Here is a 20,590-nt window from a genome sequence, read left to right as displayed (position 1 = left end):
CGTTCCTCTTGTATACCTCTACCCAGGCGTTGCTGATACATGCCAGATCTTACAACATCTGAATAGTTATTTTACGTATTAGCTGACTACACAGCAATTGGTTGATGCATGCAACGTTTGAGCGGCTAAACGCGACCGGTATCTGTACGTGTGGTACTACTGTCATCCAGTGATAATCATAATTTTGCTGTGGAATACAATTTATTTTCAGAGTATGTGTGAATTTGATACATTTTGATAGCCAATTTTATAATAAACAATCTTGAAAACAGGTTGAACACATTCAAAACCAATTGCTTTTTATTTTACTGTATTACAATGAAAACATGACTTTAAACTAAGGTTAAAATAACCAAGATTTTATCATAACATCAGTCATCAAGTCAAACAACCTTGACACTGTTACTAAAACAATGGAGCAGAAAGTCAACGTTGTGGACATTATCTTTCTACTTCAGTAAAAGGATAAAACCAAAACCCATAAAATATATACAATTCTATTCTAGTTATTCTTAACAGAAAATCTAATATTCAGTATCAACAGCATATATTCTTCCAACTTCACTTTACAAAAGCGACATCTGGAATCTTGCCTTCAATCTGAGGGAGACGTTGGGGAGAAAAACAACATTTAGTTGGACAAAGTGAAACTCAGAATATGCATGTATTTAATCAAACTTTTATTAGACAGTTGATTCATGATACTTTACTTTTAATTGTGTGAAGATCTGTGCAGCTTTGTTGAAATCCCACTCATTGTCCTGAAGACACCTGACAGAGAGAACATCACAGTGAATGTTTCTGCACCAAACATCGACCTTTAGAATTTGACCTTTAACATTGACCATCTGTCAAACAAGTACACACAAGGTGTGTTCGAGCAGTAATAATGCTAACGCAGCCGACTGTAGAGGAAAGTCGACGAGTGACGATGGGGGAGGTGCATTTATGACAGCCGAAATTCGGACACTGTTGTGGTTTACCTACAGCAAGGCTCTATGCAACATGTTGCCATTTTTTACAAAAGTTTATCTTTGTAATGTCAAAATAAACATGTCTCCAACCTTTAAATGTTCAAGCCGTGATACAATTGAGACATGGATTGTGTATGTGTGCCATTCAGAGGGTGAAGGGGCAAGACAAAATACTTCAGTGCGCCTTTGAGGTATGGTAGTAAGTGCCAGGCGTGTGTCAAGAACTACAACACTGCTGGGTTTTTCACTCAACATTTTCCCGTATGTATCAATAAATGGTCCACCACCTAAAGAACATCCAGCCAACTTGATACAACTGTGGGAAGCATTGGAGTCAACATGGGCCAGCACCCGTGGAATGCTTGACACCTTGTAGAGTCCATGCCGCAATTAATTGAGGCTGTTGAGGGTAAAAGGTCGCATCATGCCATTGTTATGAATGTTCTCAAGCCGCCCTCTATCGGCGGCGCCATAGTGGTGCCCTAAAGTGGCGATAAGCCCAGTCATTCTGGACGGAGGCTAACTACTGTTGTCCAAGTTACACTATAGTGCCTGGAAATACAATGACATTGCTAAAGTTGTGAAATATTTGGTAGGAAACAACTTTGCCAGGATTATAATGTCATCAAATTTACTTTAGACAGATGGCAATGTTGTCATTAGCTAGCAAAAATCCAGTGGCCTCCCCTCAATCTTAGCTAACGTTATACCACAGATAGAACAATGAGACATATTTCACTGGATGTATAAATGTGAAGCATCCACTTGGCGTTTCCACTCACTACCAAATATGGTAGAGGAAGCCCACTGGCGGGCTGTGGGAGAAGATGGAACGAGGTAGATTTTGGCTGACATTCAGCATATTTTCTCATGTATGAAACATTTGATCTCAATACAGTTTTCTGTTCCCCAAAGTTGAATCTGTTATGAACAGAGTGGATTAAGTTTGTAGACTTGACCCTTTGCAAAACTTTTTTTTTTTCCCCAATCGCATTGTTTAGGAGTGCAAAGGCGAATTGTGTTACTGCACAAGCACACTTCAGAGTAGGCGTTCCCTAATGAAAATATGCAGATGATGCTAGAATGCGCCAATAGGATCTCACTAGCTCGTGTTTGGCCCTGCCCCCTCCTTGCTTGTTCTGCTCACTATGGCTCATTTGTTCTCATTGGAAACGACAGACTGTGGTTTATCTTGGATTAGTTATAAAAATCTTTGGTTATAGTGCATCTAAAGTCAATCTGGTGAAATCAAAATGATGACAAAAGGTTTTCCTACCAATTGTTTGCCTCCTTTCGAATGTCATTGGATGTCATAAGGTGAATGCACCAATTTGTAAGTCGCTCTGGATAAGAGCGTCTGCTAAATGACTTAAATGTAAATGTAATTGTATTTCCAAGCCACTGAAATGCACTTTTGATAATCTTCATCAGCGCTCATTGATGATGCTCAGTTCAAAACAAACATTCAAAACAATAGTGACAACATGCAACCCATGAATAGGGAGTAGAAAATACAATGGCAGAAGTACAAGTTAATTGAGGTAGGGGTCAAGTGACTAGGCAACAGGATAGACAAGACAGTAACAGAAGTGTATGTGTGTGTGGCGTCAGTTTGCATGGGTGTGGGCGTATGTAGTGTGTATGTTGGAGTGTCAGTCTATGTATATAAGAGCGTGTGAGCAGAGTCCAGTGTGTGTGCATAGAGTCAGTTCAAGAGAGGGTAAATGCAGGTAGTCCGAGTAGACATTTGATTAGCTAATTAGCGGTCTTGTTTAGAAGTTTCATGGCTTGGGGGTAAAAGGTGCTTAGGGTTGTTCACCGCTTGCTGTGTGGTAGCAGAGAGAACAGACTGTGGATGGAGTCAGATTTTTGGGGGGCTTTCCTGACACCGCCTGGTATAGAGGTCCTGGAGCAGCAGGGAGCTCGGCCTCAGTGATGTACTGGGCCGTACGCACTACCCACTGTAACTCTGTAGATGCTAAGAGGCTGACTACACCGCAAATCAATTTAGAAATCTATGTTATTCAATTATTGCACCCACACTGCTTACGCGCACCAACGAGCATCTGCGTTGCCAAGGGCTAAAATAGAAGTCAGTTCTATTTCTGACGCAGATCGCACTGCAAGTCCTGCCTCTCCCATTTCCTCATTGGTTCATAGAAGCAGGTACCCACTTGCCAACTCCTCATTGGTTATACCCACATGGGAGACTGAAAGACAAACAAGGTCAGTGACGGTAATGCACCTAATTTATGAAAGTTGCCAATCGCAATATAAAGTCAAGAGAAGAAAAAGCCTAGGAGAGATGACTAGAAACGATTCGGTTGACCGTTTTATGTGTGGATTAATTGTCGGAGTAGAGGACCTTGTGCATTTCAGGTGAAATAACAACTCATTGTTTATATCCCAGGACAAATTAGCTAGCAACAGCAAGCTAGCTAAATAGGACAAATTAACTAGCAAGTGCAAGCTAGCTAGCTAAATTGCCATACATGTTTAATGCTTTTCGACCTGTCCCCAAATTAATATAATTTGTTCAGAGTTTGTTTTGATATTTTAACCTGCGTGTCGTGATCGCGTTTGGTGTGGGGGGACAAAGTACATTTATGCACAATGGTGCACGCGCGCAGCCAGTTTGGGTTCCGTGTAAGCGTTGCCATACCAAGTGGCGATGGAGCCAGTCAAGATGCTCTCAATGTTGCAGCTGTATACCTTTGAGGATCCGAGGGCCCAGGCCAAATCTTTTCAGCCTCCTGAGGGAGAAGAGGCATTGTTGTGCCCTCTAAGATGACTGTGTTGGTGTGTTTGGACTAGGGATGCACAAAACAGCGGTGAACATATCGGCTGATATTAGCTACAAATGCCAACATCAGTATCAGCCGATGTCTAGTTTAACGCACAATGTGCAAAACTGATGTCAAAGCTGACGTGCATACTGATATAACAAAGATACATGACGTGATGACGCCACATAAAATTTTGCGCTATATGTGCAACACAGCATTCCATCACTGTCGTGGTGATGTTGGCTTTCGCCGACTGGTCGAGCACCGGTTAACACTACCAAGTGCACTATTTTTCCGATGTTGCCCTACTGGAGTTACACAGTAATAGCGTCACTGCTATTAGCTTCACGACATGCATACTGTGGAATGCCGTTTGAGTCTTTGCGTGTCAAAAAAGAAACAGTAGCACTGTCAAATCTGTACAAAAAAGTCAGCAAGCAAGCAAACACCAGCCACGAACGACGCGTTTACAATACCGCGTTGGTAATAAAGCATCATTTGTTCGACTGCAACTTCTGGGGTAGCTAGCTTTAGCTTGGTACCTAGCTAGCACCAATACAACCAGCCTGAAAACAATGACCAGTAAAAACTGCAGTCATTTTCATTATTCTTTGCAATGATTACGGAATCCTTGTGAGTAAGTATTAGCTAGGCTGCCAATTGTTGTTTGACTATTGAAATTGAACTTCAGTTCATAAATATAAATAGCTACCCAGCTACTTAACCCTGTTGCCCAAAGCTAACGTTATAAGCAGCTGGCAAGTGAGGTTCGACCGGACCGGGTTATGTGTAAGGATTAGGCACAATAGTGGATTTTGCGTATGTCATTGACAGTGACGCAAAAGAATACAAATAGTAGAAATATGCCATACTTTTATTATGAAGGCTAACCGCAAAGTCCACTATTGAGGCTAATCCTTATTGTGGCTAGTTTCACATAGATGAGTCCGACCACCATTAATCAAACAAGAACTGTCTTATAAATCAGGGTTATTTTAGATGATGACACCTGGCTATATAGTTCATTAGCTAACTATATAGCTACTAAAACAGATTGTCGTTTTGCTATGTTTTTGGTGAAGAACATTGTTTGCATCCATGAGCTAGCTAGCTGTTTTTATGACCAGTACTGTAGGTGCGCAAGACAACTTTACCAGCATTATAGCATATGCATCGATGAATCGTTGTGACATATGAAATATGAGTGAGTGTAATCAATGTGTAATAACTACGTAAAAAATGTATGAACACGTTAAATTATTATGTGACGTGCAGTCATATTCATGTCCTGATTGGTCAACAAGCTTATTTGACACGTCAATTAGTGTTAAATAGTATATTTTTTGACACGCAAAGACCCAAACAGCGTTCTATAGAAATCCTGGTTAAGAATGAAACTGAACAAATTAAAACAAAACAGCACAGCAAGTAAGTGAAAGAAATAGGTTTGATTATATTTTACTGGTAATGGGGACATACGTAAACGCCAACAAAATAACTTTTTGGTCAGTGTGGTGTGTGTGTGTGTAACCTTTATTTAACAAGGCAAGTCAGTTAAGAACAAATTATTTTTTACAATGACGGCCTACCCCCTTCCAAACCCGGACTATGCTGGGCCAGTTGTGCACCGCCCTATGGGACGTCGAATCAGGGCCGGATGTGATACAGCCTGGATTCGAACCAGGGACTGTAGTACGGTGATGCAGTACCTTAAAACACACACGGACGCAGCGGTCTAACTATTTAGCGATACTAGAATACTTAAAGTGCTGCTAAAATGTTTAATATTGGTTATCTGTATCCTTTTTTGGGGCAAGTAGAATATTGGATATCGGTATAGGCCACAAATGTCATATCAATGCATCACTAATTTGGACCATGATAGATCTTTAGTGATGTGGATACAGAGGAACTTGAAGCACTCAAACCACTGCACTACAGCCCCGTCACGTGCTCGGCCCTCTGCATCCTGTAGTCTGCGATCAGCTCCTTTGTTTTACTGCCGTTGTGGTCCTGCCACCACACTGCCAGGTCACTGACCTCTTCCCTATAAGCTGTCTCATCATCATCGCTGATCAGGCCTTAATGATGGTGTTGGAGTCGTGCGTGGGTGAATAGAGAGTACAGGAGGGGACAAAGCACGCTCCCCTGAGGGGCCCCCGTGTTGTGGGTCAGCGTGGCGGATGTGGCATTTACCGACCTCATCCCCATACTGTTTTTATTTATTTACTTTTCTGCTCTTTTGCACACCAATATCTCCACCTGTACATGACCATCTGATCATTTATCACTCCAGTGTTAATCTGCAAAATTGTAATTATTCGCCTACCTCATGCCTTTTGCACACAATGTATATAGACTCCCCTTTTTTTTCTTCCTATTGTGTTATTGACTTGTTAATTGTTTACTCCATGTGTAACTCTGTGTTGTCTGCTCACACTGCTATGCTTTATCTTGGCCAGGTCGCAGTTGCAAATGAGAACTTGTACTCAACTAGCCTACCTGGTTAAATAAAGGTGAAATAAAAAAATAAAAAATGTGTTGCTGCCTATGTGTTGCTGCCTCACCACCTTGTGGCGGCCTGTCAGGAAGTCCAGGATCCAGTTGCAGAGGAAGTGTTTAGAACCAGGAACCTTAGCTTAGTGATGAGCATTGAGGGCACTATGGTGTTGAACACTGAGCTGTAGTCAATGAACAGCATTCTCACGAAGGTATTCCTTTTGTCCAGGTGGGAGAGGGCAGTGTGGAATGTAGTAGAGATTGTGTCCTCTGTGGATCTGTTAGGACGGTATGCGAATTGGAGAGGTTCCAGGGTGTCTGGGATGATGGTGTTGATGTGAGCCATGACCAGCCTTTCAAAGTATTTCATGGCTAGATATGAGTGCTATGGGGTGATGGTAACCTGTCAAATGACTGTGGCGTTCTTGGGCAAAGAGACTATGGTGGACTGCTTGAAACATGAACAGTGCCTTCAAAGTATTCATACCCCTTGACTTATTCCACATTTTGTTGTGTTACAACCTGAATTCAAAATGGATTTTAAAAATATATATTCTTACCCATCTACACACAAAACCCCATAATGACAGTGCAATTGTTTTTAGAAATGTTTGAAAATGTATTAAATTCAAAAATCTAATTTACATAGGTATTCACACCTGAATCAATACTTGTAGAAGAACCTTTGGCAGCGATTACAGCTGCGAGTCTTTTTGGGTAAGTCTCTAAGAGCTTTGCACAACTGGATTGTACAATATTTGCCCATTATTCTTAAAAAATAATCAAGCTCTGTCAAGTTGATTATTGCTAGACAGCCATTTTAAAAAGTCTTGCCCTATTTTAAGACAATTTAAGTCAAAACTAACTAGACAACTCAAGATTCAGTGTCGTCTTAGAAAGCAACTCCAGTGTATATTTGGCCCTGTGTTTAAGGTTATTGTACCTGAAAATATAAAGAGTGATACTCAGTGATGCATTCTGTTGGATTTGCCCCAAACATAACGCTTTGTATTCAGGACAAAAAGTTCATTTCTTTGCCACATTTTTTTGCAGTATTACTTAAGTGCTTTGTTGCAAACAGGATGCATGTTTTGGAATATTTTTTATTTTTGTGCAGGCTTCCTTATTTTCACTCTGTCATTTAGGTTAGTATTGTGGAGTAACTACAATGTTGTTGATCCATCCTCAGTTATCATATCACAACCATTAAACTCTATCTGTTTTAAAATCCCCAGTGGCCTCATGGTGAAATCCCTGAGGAGTTTCCTTCCTCTCTGGCAACTGAGTTATGAAGGACGCCTGTATCTTTGTAGTGACTGGGTGTATTGATACACCATCCAACGCCTAATAATAACTTCACCATGTTAAAAGGGACAGGATGCTTTTTTATTTTTACCCATCTACCAATAGGTGCCCTTCTTTGTGAGACATTGGAAAACCTCTCTGGTCTTTGTGGTTGAACGAGATTCCGTAACGAGATCCTCATTGTCATTCATCCGCCGCCTACCCTTCATGTTTCAGCATGATAATGCACGGCCCCACGTCGCAAGGATCTGTACACAATTCCTGGAAGCTGAAAATGTCCCAGTTCTTTCATGGCCTGCATACTCACCAGACATGTCACCCATTGAGCATGTTTGAGATACTCTGGATTGACGTGTATGACAGTGTGTTCCAGTTCCCACCAATATCTAGCAACTTTACACAGCCATTGAAGAAGAGTGGGACAACATTCCACAGACCACAATCAACAGCCTGATCAACTCTATGAGAAGGAGATGTGTCGCGCTGCATGAGGAAAATTGTGGTTACCCCAGATACTGACTGGTTTTCTGATCCATGCCCCTACTTTTTTTAAAGTAACTGTGACCAACAGATGCATATCTGTATTCCCAGTCATGTGAAATCCCTAGTTTAGGGCCTAATGAATTTATTTCAATTGACTGATTTCCTTATATGAACTGTAACTCAGTAAAATCTTTGAAAATGTTGCATGTTACTGCACTGTTGGTTAAAGGCTTGTAAAGTAAGCATTTCACGATAAGGTCTACACTTGCTGTATTCGGCACATATGACAAATAAAGTTGGATTTGATGTTGCATTTATATTTTTGTATAGTATATTTAGGCTTGCCATAAAAGGGGTTGAATACTTATTGACTCAAGGCAGTTCAGCTTTTCATTTAGAATGAATTTTTAAAAATGTCCAAAAACATAACTATACTTTAACATTATGGGGTATTGTGTGTAGGCCAGTAACAAAAATAAACTCTATTTAATCCATTTTAAATTCAGTCTGCAACACAACAAAATGTTGAAAAAGTCAAGTGGTGCGAATACTTTCTGAAGGCACTAGGGACGAAGTCGTCGATGCACTTATTAATGAAGCCAGTGACTGATGTGGTAACCTCCTCAATGACATCGGATGAATCACGGAACATATTCTAGTCTATGCTAGCAAATCAGTCCTGTATCTTAGCATCCACTTCATCGGACCACTTCAGAATTGAGCGTGTCACTGATACTTCCTGTTTTTGCTTGTATGAAGGAATCAGGAGGATCATTGGTCAGATTTGCCAAATGGAGGGGGAGGGAGTGCTTTGTATGAGTCTGTGTGTTGAGTAAAGGTGATCTAGATTTAATTTACTCTCCTCCGTAGTTTCATCAGGAGAGCGCCTCAAAATATCACAATTTGTACATAATAACATTTGAATTGTGTAAAAGTTGGTTCCTGTTTCCGTCACGTCTCGGGTATTGTTCGCATGGGTCAAACAAAAACACCCTAATGATTGGTTGACAAATAGTACCTCCCAGTAGCCAGGCGACGGCTGCATGGTGCAATCGGTCAGAAGCAACTGCAGCGACTTGAAGGCGACTTTGTAAAAAACTGCATGACCTTTGATCACGTTTTTTTATAAAGGTCATGTAGTCGATATGTAGACACAAGTCGGACAATTTTTATCCCCATAATGCAACACACTTTGAAAGGCGGTGACCAATGACTTAGCAAAATTGATCTGCTTGAACATGCCCACAAACTTACTTCTGCGACCACTCAAGGTTCATGCCAGACTTGAGGGAGAAGGCGGAGAGCATCTCCTGCTGGGGGGCGGTGAGGGTGGGCACTGGGCTGCTGGAGGGAGTGGGGGCGGTAGCAGCGAATGCATGCTGGATCTCCTCCGTTGTAGCGATGCGCACAAATAGCTCGTCATTCACAATGCATAGACTGGAGAGGGAGAAATGGAAGACAAATAGTTTGAAACTGTCTTTCAATTAACCCCCCCGATTTCTTTAATATAGGACCAGTTAGCCTGTTACATTTTCTTATAACTGATGCCAATATTTATTAATATTCGTTGACCATTGTTTTCGTATATCATATAAGATATAATTTTAGCATTCTTCAGCACAGTCTTATAAGACATTTTTAAAACCAAGATCAGGTGAACGAGGAACCTCAGAATTACCCAGAAATTCCTGCAGGAACTGCGATGAAGACCCGAGAGAAGGCCCTAACCGCGCCTTGAGATTTACCATCAACTTCTTTGAACATGCCACTGACCGTAAAGGACAGTAACGTGGTCTAAAAAAGAGAAAATTCAAGGTTTTGAAAAATAAAACCACCATGAACAGAAGAACTGATGATAGTATTGAGACTGCTACACTAACTATCAATCAGATTGCCTAACCGTGTAAGTGTTGACGTCTACATTGAAGGAGGCAGAGTCATGCTGAGTTTTAGGCAGCTCGTTGAGCAACGCTACCACGTTTAGCCGTGTGTGCTTCAGTAGGCGGAACCGTGTTGCTGTGGGGAGCAGATTCCAGAGGGAAGATGCCACATATTATTACAGAAATACAACAGACAAATCTGTTGATGACATACTTGTTAATTGTCTTAAATATTTGGAAGACTCACATGGATCTTTGAGTCGCTTTATGTTACGGCTGTCTTTATGGTACTCTCTCAAACTACACCTATGATTAAAAATATACAAATAAATATGTATATATTCCGAACTCCCACGAGCCAGACATTCAGATGGAGAAATGTGTGTGTGAGACCTGTTTGGGTTTTGACTGGAGGGCAAGCTGAGTGAGAAGGAGGCACCATCATGGTAGGCATCTAGAAGAGGCTGTCTGTTCCCAGAGTCATATACACTGTAGTACCTGTAATAGAAAAGTTATAACACTGTAGTACCTGTAATAGAAAAGTTATAACACTAATATCTGCCATACACTATAATAGCTGTCAGAGGTCATACACACTGGGTGTTTCTCAATATGCATACTACCGTGCTCCACACACTCATGCATTCGAATGCATTCTCCAACCACGTTCTCTTGAGTATGTTCTCATGGGGACGAGTGTGGTGAATGCATAAAACATTACATTTGAGAAGAACTCGCACTCCCCCTACTGTATTACCTCACGCGTCACCTCCCCAGTCACTGAACAGGATAATGGCAACAAGAGACGAAACAAGATATACACAAAGCAAACGTTTTACTTCAGAATGATCAGCTATGAATCTTAATAATCTAGCTAGCCAGCTAGTTTGTATTTATTTGAATTTATGTATGTAGTTATACATTTAAATATGACAATATATTCATAACAGATTTCACAACATATTAAGTGTGTGCCCTTACACGGAACTCAAACCGTCTGCGTACGTGTGTGCCATCGTGCATAAATGTATTTTGTCCCCCCCACACCAAACGCGATCACGACACGCAAGTTAAAATATCAAAACAAACTCTGAACCAATTAATTAATTTGGGGACAGGTCGAAAAGTTGTTATTTCACCTGAAATGCACAAGGTCCTCTACTCCGACAATTAATACACACATAAAACGGTCAAACTAATCGTTTCTAGTCATCTCTCCTCCGCCTTTTCTTCTCGACTTTATATTGTGAATGGCAACTTTCATAAATTAGGTGCATTACCGCCACTGACCTTGTTCGTCTTTCAGTCACCCATGTGAGTATAACCAATGAGGAGATGGCACGTGGGTACCTGCTTCTATAAACCAATGAGGACATGGGAGAGGCAGGACCTGCATCACAAATAGAACTTACTTCTATTTTAGCCCTTGGCAACGCAGATGCTCGTTGGCGCATGCGAGCAGTGTGGGTGCAATGATTGAATAATATAGATTTCTAAATGTATTTTGCAACGCTCGCGGTGTAGTCAGCCTGTTAGGCCTCTACTCTACCACCACATATCTATAAGACAACATCCATGTGTACATGTGTGTATAGTGCGTATGTTATCGTGTGTTTGTATGCATGTGTCTATGTTTGTGTTGCTTCACAGTCCCCACTGTTCCATAAGGTTTATTTCTGTTTTTATATCAAATTTTACTGCTTGCATGAGTTACTTGATGTGGAATAGAGTTCCATGTAGTTGTGGCTCTATGTAGTACTTTGCGCCTCCCATAGTCTGTTCTGGACTTGGGGACTGTGAAGAGATCTCTGGTGGCATGTCTTGTGGGGTATGCATGAGTTTCCGAGCTGTGTTCCAGTAGTTCAAACAGACAGCTCGGTGCATTCAACATGGGCAAATATTGTACAATCCAGTTGTGCAAAGCTCTTAGAGACTTACCCATTCACCTCTCACAAATACAAGTAGTGATGAAATCAATCTCTCCTTTACTTTGAGCCAGGAGAGATTGACATGCATATGATTAATGTTAGCTCTCTTTGTATATCCAAGGGCCAGCCGAGTTGCCCTGTTCTGAGCCAATTGCAATTTTCCTGAGTCCCTCTTTGTGGCACCTGACCATACGACTGAACAGTAGTCCAGGTGCGACAAAACTAGGGCTTGCCTTATTGATACTGCTGTTAAGAATGCAGAGCAGCGCTTATTATAGAGACTTCTCCCCATCCTCGCTACTGTTGAATCAATATGTTTTAACCATGACAGTTTACAAACCAGGGTTACTCCAAGCAGTTTAGTCTCCTCAACTTGCTCAATTTCCACATTATTCATTACAATATTTATTTCAGGGGTTTAGTGAATGATTTGTCCCAAATACAATGCTTTTATTTTTTGAAATATTTAGGACTAACTTATTCCTTGCCAGCCATTCTGAAACTAACTGCAGCTCTTTGTTAAGTGTTGCTGTCATTTCAGTTGCTGACTTGTAGTGTTGAGTCATCCGCATACATAGACACGCTGGCTTTACTCAAAGCCAGTGGCATGTCGTTAGTCAAGATTGAAAAAAGTAAAAGGGGCCTAGACAGCTGTCCTGGGGAATTCCTCAATCCACCTGGATTTTGTTGGAGAGACTTCCATTAAAGAACACCCTCTGTGTTCTATTAGACAGAACTCTTTATCCACAATATAGCAGGGGGTGTAAAGCCATAATGTATACGTTTTTCCAGCAACAGACTATGATCGATAATGTCAAAAGCCGCACTGAATTTTAACAGAACAGCCCCCAAATGTATTTTTAGCATTTTCTCTCAGCCAATCAGTCATTTGTGTAAGTGCTGTGCTTGCTGAATGTCCTTCCCTATAAGTGTGCTGAAAAATAGCATTGTATCTTTTTTTATTTCACCTTTATTTAACCAGGTAGGCAAGTTGAGAACAAGTTCTCATTTACAATTGCGACCTGGTCAAACACAATTTTTTCCAAAAGTTTACTAAGGGTTGGTAACAGGCTGATTGGTAGGCTATTTGAGCCATTAAAGGGGCTTTACTATTTTAGGTAGGGGAATGACTTTTGCTTCCCTCCAGGCCTGAGGACACACACTTCTAGTAGTCTTAAATTGAAGATATGGTAAATAGCAGTGGCAATATTGTCCTCTATTATCCTCAGTAATTTTCCATCCAAGTTGTCAGACCCCGGTTACTTGTCATTGTTGATAGACAACAATGGATTGTTCACTTCTTCCACACTCACATTACGGAATTCAAAATTACAATGCTTGTCTTTCATAATTTGGTCAGATATACTTGGAAGTGTAGTGTCAGCTTTTGTTGCTGGCATGTCATGCCTAAGTTTGCTAATCTTGCCATTGAAAAAAACATCAAAGTAGTTTGCAATATCAGTGGGTTTTGTGACGAATGAGCCATCTGAATGATGGAGCAGAGTTTGCCTTTTTGCCCAAGATTTCATTTAAGGTGCTCCAAAGCTTTTTACTATTTTCATCTGTTTCATAGTGTAGATTCTTCTTTTTTTAATTCAGTTTAGCCACATGATTTTTCAATTTGCAGTACGTTTGCCAAATTGGTTGTACAGCCAGACCTATTTGCCACCTATTTTGCCTCATTCCTCTCAACCATACAATTTTTAAATTCCTCATCAATCCACGGGGATTTAACAGTTTTTACATTAATTTTCTTAATGGGTGCGTGCTTATCAGTAACTGGGATAAGCAATTTCATAAATATGTCAAGTGCAGTGTCTGGTTGCTTGTCATTACACACCATGGACCAACAAATTCTTCACATCAACATAGGAATCACTACAAAACTTATTGTATGACCTCTTATACACAATATTAGGCCCAGCCTTTGGAACTTTGGTTTTCCTAGATATGGCTTCTATATTGTGATCACTACATCCAAGGTATTTGGATAATGCTTTCAAACAAATTTCTGCAGCATAAGTAAAGATATGATCAATACATGTTGATGATTTCATTCCTATACTGTTTTTAACTAGCCTGGTAGGTTGATTGATAACCTGAACCAGGCACAAGTTACAGTTTAAAGCTTTCTCTTGAGTGGGCAGCCTGATGACAGCCAGTCAATATTTAAAGCAATTAGATTAAAAAATGTGTTAAACAGGCAAAAATGATTTATAACGAATGTTATGCGTGGTAGTGGTACATTTTTCTTGGGTAGCTACCAATTCTGTGTGGCTAGTTGGCTAGCCATATTGACTTACTATGGACTTACCCATTCACTGAACCGTCTTCCAGCCATGACAATGGCAATAAAGACGAAACAACACATACACAAAGCAACCATTTTACTTCTTAACTATCAGCTAGCTAAATGTGAATTGTAATAATGTACCTAACTAGATAGTTTAACAAGCAAAAGGACCTCAAACAAATATTATGCAAGATAGATGTCAATTCTTCGTGGCTAGCTAACAGTAGTAGCTAGCCAGTTAGCCCTATTGACTTATTATGGGCTTGCGATCTACGGTACGTAGGCAGGTAAACATGCCGAAATGAAACACCATGTATTTATTAACATATCAAGATCAAATATTGTAGTCAGGCAACATGTGATTTGTGAATAGGCAACATTTTCTCTCGCTTCTGCTCAAATAACGGTTGCCATTGATTTCAATAAATTTTGCGTACTTTTTTGACACGATCAGGTCATTTCTTTGCATAATTTCCGTTAAAGCTTGCGTCGATGCATGCTTCAAAATATGCACGTATGGAGTACGCCTTCGAGATGTGCCCTCCATGCTTCATTTCGCATACTTTGATTTGGACTGCTTTGCTCGGAATTATGCATTTTGACAAGCACCCACTGTGTTACCGGTCTTAAAGGTGACAAATATATCCTTTCTGAAGGAATATACTTGAATCTTGACAAAAGATATGTGAATACACTTACTGTTGCAGGAAATGCATGATGAGGACCTTGATTTCTTCTGAACCGAAGTAGCTACCCTGGATTGGTCAAAGAAAAGAGCATCTGTCAGAATCAACCAAGCAAATAAAATGAATCAAGTGCACCTTTTTGTTATTCTGTGAACGAAAACGGACCAGACCTTGCAGGGGGGGGTAGTGGTGGGTGATACCACTTCAAACACTATCGGCGGGGGGAGGTCATGACCATCCTACAGAAAAACAACAGGAAATAAACAAGCAAATCAAATGCAGTCAAAGATGGAGAGGATCAGAGAAGAAAAGAGAACATCTTACCAGTTTGAGTAGCCGGGGAAACCTCTCCCTGATAGCACTGGTGGCCATGTTCACAATGGAGAGGGAACAAGAACAGAGAAGTCACATCCCACCTCACACACCCACTCAACGTAATGGAGTCAACAGGGCCACGACATCCACTGGACTGCGGCATCCACAGGACTATGTCAGTGCTCCCATCTACCTACTAAATAACACACACAGCCTAACCCCCACCCAGGCTCAGAGACTGACCTGATGTAGGTGAGCTGGTCCTTGAACTGGTCACACAGTGGGTTACGGTCCAACCACAGCTCAACCAGCTTCAAACCCTTCAACCTATCCAGCTCCTTCTCTGACTTCAACTGGGAGGAAGATGGAGAAAGAAAAAAGAGGATTGAGTGGGAAAAGGTTAAGCGAGTGAGCAGATTTAGGAGCAAATCCTAATTTGTAATCTCCCATTGATATTAATGCATGACGTAGTAAACATGTGATGTGAAAGTTAGGATTCGCCCCCAAAATGAATAGACAAGGTTAGAGATTAGGGTTAAGGGTCAGTCTCTTCTCTCACCTCATTGTGGGAGAGGTTGAGGATCTTCAGGTGTGGGGCCTTGCTTATCAGATCTGCCACATCTTCCAGTTTATACAGCTTGTTATTGCTCAAGTTCAGACACACCAGCTGAGATAAAAGAAGAAGACAAGAGAGCTACACATTTTAGCACGACACACTGAAACTGTATGGGTATAGATTGGTATTATTATACTATTACCTCAGGGATGTTTTCCTCAATGATCTTGACCACAGCATCCATAAAGGTCTTTCTGCTCAAGATCGCCCTGATGTTCTGAGACACCAAGTCTGTAACAGAGGTACATACATTTTAGACCAGGACAGAGGAAGATAGAAACAGTGGTTAGTTTGAATCTCCAGGTAGTATGGGGTGCTACCTGGGTCAGTACGGATGTTGTTCAGGTCCAGTGCTCGCTGGGACCCATCAAAACGCTTGGCCATGCATTGCTGACAGAGATATTACAGAAGTTACTCATATTCATCTGTAAATATCCATCCTTATTATTTTCCAACTTTCTCCATCGCTGCCCCCTCCCTTCATCTCTCACCTTTAAGTGCTCCATGTCTTCAGGCTTCAGTTGGGTGTTGAGGATGGCGGGAGGAGGACAGGGGTTCATCAGCACTATCACCTAGAGAGGAGGGGGGGGGGGTGTAGAGGAAGCATAAACATTATTATAAGTAGTAACTTCAAAGAAATTCTACTGTACAAAAATCTTTACGCAACATGCAACAATTTTAATGAGTGTCAGTTCATAATTAGGCCCAAATCTATGGGTTTCACATGACTGGGCAGGGGCACAGCCATGGGGGGGTCTGGGAGGGCATAGGCCTACCCACTGGGGAGCCAGGGCCCAGTCAATCAGAATGAGTTTCTCCACAAAAGAGCTTTATTACAGACAAAAATACTCCTCAGCACCCCCCCCTCAGACGATCCCGCAGGTGAAGAAGCCGGATGTGGAGGTCCTGGGCTGGCGTGGTTACACGTGGTCTGCAGTTGAGGCCGGTTGGACGTACTCCATAATTCTCTCAAATGTACGTTGGAGGCGACTTATGGTAGAGAAATTAACATCCAATTATCTGGCAACAGCTCTGGTGGACATTCCTGCAGTTAGCATGCCAATTGCACACTCCCTCAAAACTTGAGACATACAGTATGTAGCATTGTGTCGTGTGACAAAACTGCACATTTTAGAGTGGCCTTTTATTGTCTCCAGCACAAGGTGCACCTGTGTAAAGATCATGCTGTTTAATCAGCTTCTAGATATGCCATACCTGTCAGGTGGATGGATTATCCTGGCAAAGGAGAAATGCTCACTAACAGGGATGTAAACAAATTTGTGCACAACATTTGAGGGAAATAAGCTTTTTGTGTGGGTATGGAACATTTCTGGGATATTTTATTTCAGCTCATGAAACATGGGACCAACACTTGGTCCAACACTTACATGTTACGTTTATATTTTTGTTCAGTGTATATTAACATTCAATCTGCAGCTCTTATCAAATAACATTAAATTGGGAGATCATGGTTTGAGGAATAGAAGGGATACACTACACTTATAGCCAGGAGTATAGCCAACGGTTAGTGAGAAGGCTGCTGTACCTTGTAGCCCTCAGTGTCTGTGATTTGGCGAGAGACTCTGCACAGTGCGTTGGCTGTGCAGGCATCCTCGAGGTAGAACTGGGCTTTATGGCCTTCGATCTGGTACTGAAAAGGATGGATGGATGGGCGGGGGGGCAAGAGAGAGAGAAACAATACTAATACTTAAATGCACTTGTAAATATCCTCAACATTTACTTCTATATATATATATTTTTTTACCTTTATTTAACTGGGCAAGTCAGTTACAAGTCAGTTAAGAAAAATTCTAGGCCTAGGAACAGTGGGTTAACTGCCTTGTTCAGGGGCAGAACAACATGTTTTTACCTTGTCAGCTCGGGGATTCGATCTTGCAACCTTTCGGTTACAAGTCCAATGCTCTAACCACTAGGCAACCTGCCGCCCCGGTTTAATAGACAGACATACATGTACTTGTATTGGTTTCAAAGCATAAGACTCCTCTATCCCAGTGATCAGAAAAACAACATTTAACCCATCAGTCAAGTCCTATGATAATGGCTGGGCTGTCTGCCAGCAACTTACCTGAACAGGTGTGAAGGGTACAGAGCACAGGTTCTGTAAAGCCGTCAGCAGCCATTTCTTGTCATATTTCCTCCCATAGGGAATCTGCCAGAGAGAGCAATTAGTTGACTATAAAATAGTTTACCATAATGAAATAGATACTTGTCATGCTCTTCGTTAAAGATACTCACAATCATCTTGCACCAACTGCTCTTGTCTTTTCCTCCTCCCCCTCCTTCTCTTCCTCCTCCACCTTCTCCTCTGTAGCCCCCAGTTCCTCTTCTGTCTCGGTCAAATTGTCCATCGCCTCTCCGATTCGGCCACCTGTACGGGTTGCTAAGGGGGTCAGAGTGCACAGTGTTACCTGACAAAGAATCATCTCACAAAACACATGTTTATTTATAGACAGTAACAGAAAATCTTATCGCTGCCATGTAACAGTTGTAGTATGCAATCTCACTCACAATCTGCGGTGAGAGCTGCCATCCTGTGGGCTCCCGCTGTTCATAGTTACATCTACATAGTTATCTTCGAACCGGACCCGAGGTCCCGGTCCAGGGCCCCTGAACCCACCCATTTGGCCCCCTCGAGGCCTCTGCTGCCTGGCCGGACCGTCGTAGTAGATTGGGCCCCTAAAGGGGCCCCGACTCATACGCCCCCCCCGGAACTGAGGGCCCGAGACTCTGTTGTCATGCTCTGGGGGAGGGAGAGAGAGAGAGGATGGATCATCATAAACAACCTCGTACGGGCAATCTTCTGGCATGAATATCTGTTTATGCATATACATTATCATGTTGTAGACACAGTTGTAGATGATTCATCATATAACTGCATATTTAAAAAGGTGACTAAAGTAGCTCCAAATATTTTGTGATAAATGGCACAAATACTTCTGAATCTGCATTTAAAATATTGAGCATACCTCAGTCTGGTCAACTGACCAACGGTCACCAGTGTTGCAAAATTTGTCCCTATATTTAGCAAGTTTTTAGACCCCTACAGATACTTTTATTTGTAAAGGCTAGCAACAAATTCAGCTACTTTTCAGACTGCCTTTGGTGAATTTTGACACACTGATGATTTCTATGGTTTTCATAGCATTTAGCGAATTTTCGGACTTAATTTAGCACCAAACGAGATTGGTTCAAGTTGTCTGTGCAACAGCAGTCACAGCAATGGTGCACACACAGGCAGAGAAGCTCAAAGGGGGGGTGAAGAAATGTCTTGCTGTAGCAAGGCAGGGGGCAAAACATACTGACAAATCAGGGAGCCAATCGCGGTTCTCACTAAAAAATAATTGCCAACACTGTATTGGTAGCCAGGTGTGCTTGGGATTGTTCCTGAATCGGGATGTGGCCTAAAATTCCTGTGTCACAGAAAACGTAAACGACTGTCCTGTCCCCATATGCGCCTCACTTATTTGTTTACACTTCGGCGTTTTACCTCCTGGTAGCTTGCCTTTGCGCTTGACATCTCTCTGGACGACAACTCCCTCCTGATCTAGGCAGAGGAGGAAAACAACTGTTTAGAAGCAGATTTGAAGCTTTGTTCCAGGGTAACTTACCACTGTAGAACCGGCCACCGTCCGCCATACTCCACTGTCAGTGTCAGATACAAAACACAACCCTGGGTGACAGACAGTACATCACAAGCGCTGCGACTATATGCTACTTCAGACGAACATAAATCAAAACGAGTGAAAAATAGATATTTAAACATATAGAACTTTGTTCCAAAACGTGAAGGTAATATGGTTATAAATGGTGTCCCAGTGCATTACTCTATGGAAATCTAGCTACTGTTCTGCACTTTAACAAAGACGTAAACACTGCGGTTTAGAACTACATATTCCATGGTCACTAGCTTCCGGGACGCGCGCAATTGCCAGCAAAGAGCCCATCGCAGTGGTACGAGTGTCATGGCTAGAAGGGATCCCGATTTTGTCAAATTAATGTCAAATGTACAACAACAACAAAAAAGCATTTGACCGAACTATAATCATAGCCCTTCTCTTATCTGCAGCGTAAATTATCCTAACCTGCTACGAAACGTCAAATAAGACGTTACTAGTAATTTGACAACAGCGGAATCCCATGACCTGGTACGAGTGGAATCCATTTGAAGGGAGCTGTTTTCAACCTAACAGTTCAGGCAAACGTAATAAACATTTATTTAAATAACCATTACATTGGTTGACTAAACTATTAAATAAAGAAGTGGCCTTAAAAATACTTGCTAGTGAAAGCTAACTTTAGCTAGCTAATTAGCCATACCTTGGTCAAATTGGACACGTGCGACCACAGCCAGGTTGGGGTAACATTTTCGAAAGGTCATCTTGAGTCTCGCAGTTACCGAGTATTGTCACCAAATTATCTGAACAAATGCAATTTATTTTATAGACATGGGTTGCTGGTTTACTTCACTTGTGCAGTTTAAAAGTTCGCTAGCTAACAAATTGGAGAAACGTCAACGTTTCTCTGGTGATGCCTCATTTTGCAGTGCAAATCGATAATTGACCACATTTAAACAATGCTTGATCAAAACTAAATATTAGTCAAAGTGTTTAGTTTTAGCAATATAAGTTGTGACGATGAAAATAAATGGCGACTACAATATCAAATTTGCGATAGGGACTAAATTGATAGTGGCCTGTCCGCAGACGGACCCTCCTAATAACTTTAAACAATGCCCCCTTGTGAATGGTTTGAGCATGCGCGCTACCTTCAAGGTAAGATAACTCAGGGACATCCACTGAGCAGT

General features: G+C 41.5%; 1 protein-coding gene across 4 annotated transcripts; it reads right to left on the bottom strand.

The window, feature by feature from the left end:
• Nucleotides 1-273: 273 nt before the first annotated feature.
• nxf1a (nuclear RNA export factor 1a) lies at nt 274-20,527 on the bottom strand. Of its 4 annotated transcripts, XM_035768046.2 has the most exons (21): nt 20,104-20,524; nt 19,274-19,330; nt 18,295-18,526; nt 18,022-18,166; nt 17,852-17,935; nt 17,312-17,416; nt 16,257-16,337; nt 16,086-16,155; nt 15,908-15,996; nt 15,709-15,816; nt 15,393-15,502; nt 15,159-15,195; nt 15,005-15,073; nt 14,848-14,903; nt 10,321-10,425; nt 10,175-10,233; nt 9,948-10,063; nt 9,726-9,841; nt 9,302-9,484; nt 711-771; nt 274-600 (listed from the first exon to the last, which is right to left on the bottom strand). In XM_035768046.2, the coding sequence occupies exons 1-21, from the start codon at nt 20,162-20,164 to the stop codon at nt 562-564; spliced, it is 1,983 nt and encodes a 660-aa protein (XP_035623939.1). In that variant the 5' UTR covers nt 20,165-20,524; the 3' UTR covers nt 274-561. The 4 variants fall into 4 exon arrangements, with proteins under 4 accessions (XP_035623939.1, XP_035623932.1, XP_035623951.1 ...); XM_035768039.2 differs by having other exon boundaries at nt 10,175-10,425; nt 20,104-20,527; XM_035768058.2 differs by lacking the exons at nt 19,274-19,330; nt 20,104-20,524 and adding an exon at nt 19,395-19,698.
• Between the last annotated feature and the right edge of the window lie 63 nt (nt 20,528-20,590).

The sequence above is a fragment of the Oncorhynchus keta genome, chromosome 4 (genome assembly GCF_023373465.1).
Source record: "Oncorhynchus keta strain PuntledgeMale-10-30-2019 chromosome 4, Oket_V2, whole genome shotgun sequence".
In the NCBI taxonomy this organism is placed as follows: Eukaryota; Metazoa; Chordata; class Actinopteri; order Salmoniformes; family Salmonidae; genus Oncorhynchus; species Oncorhynchus keta.
The sequence above is the reverse complement of the archived record's forward strand: the minus strand, read 5'-3'. Positions and strand labels throughout refer to the sequence as shown.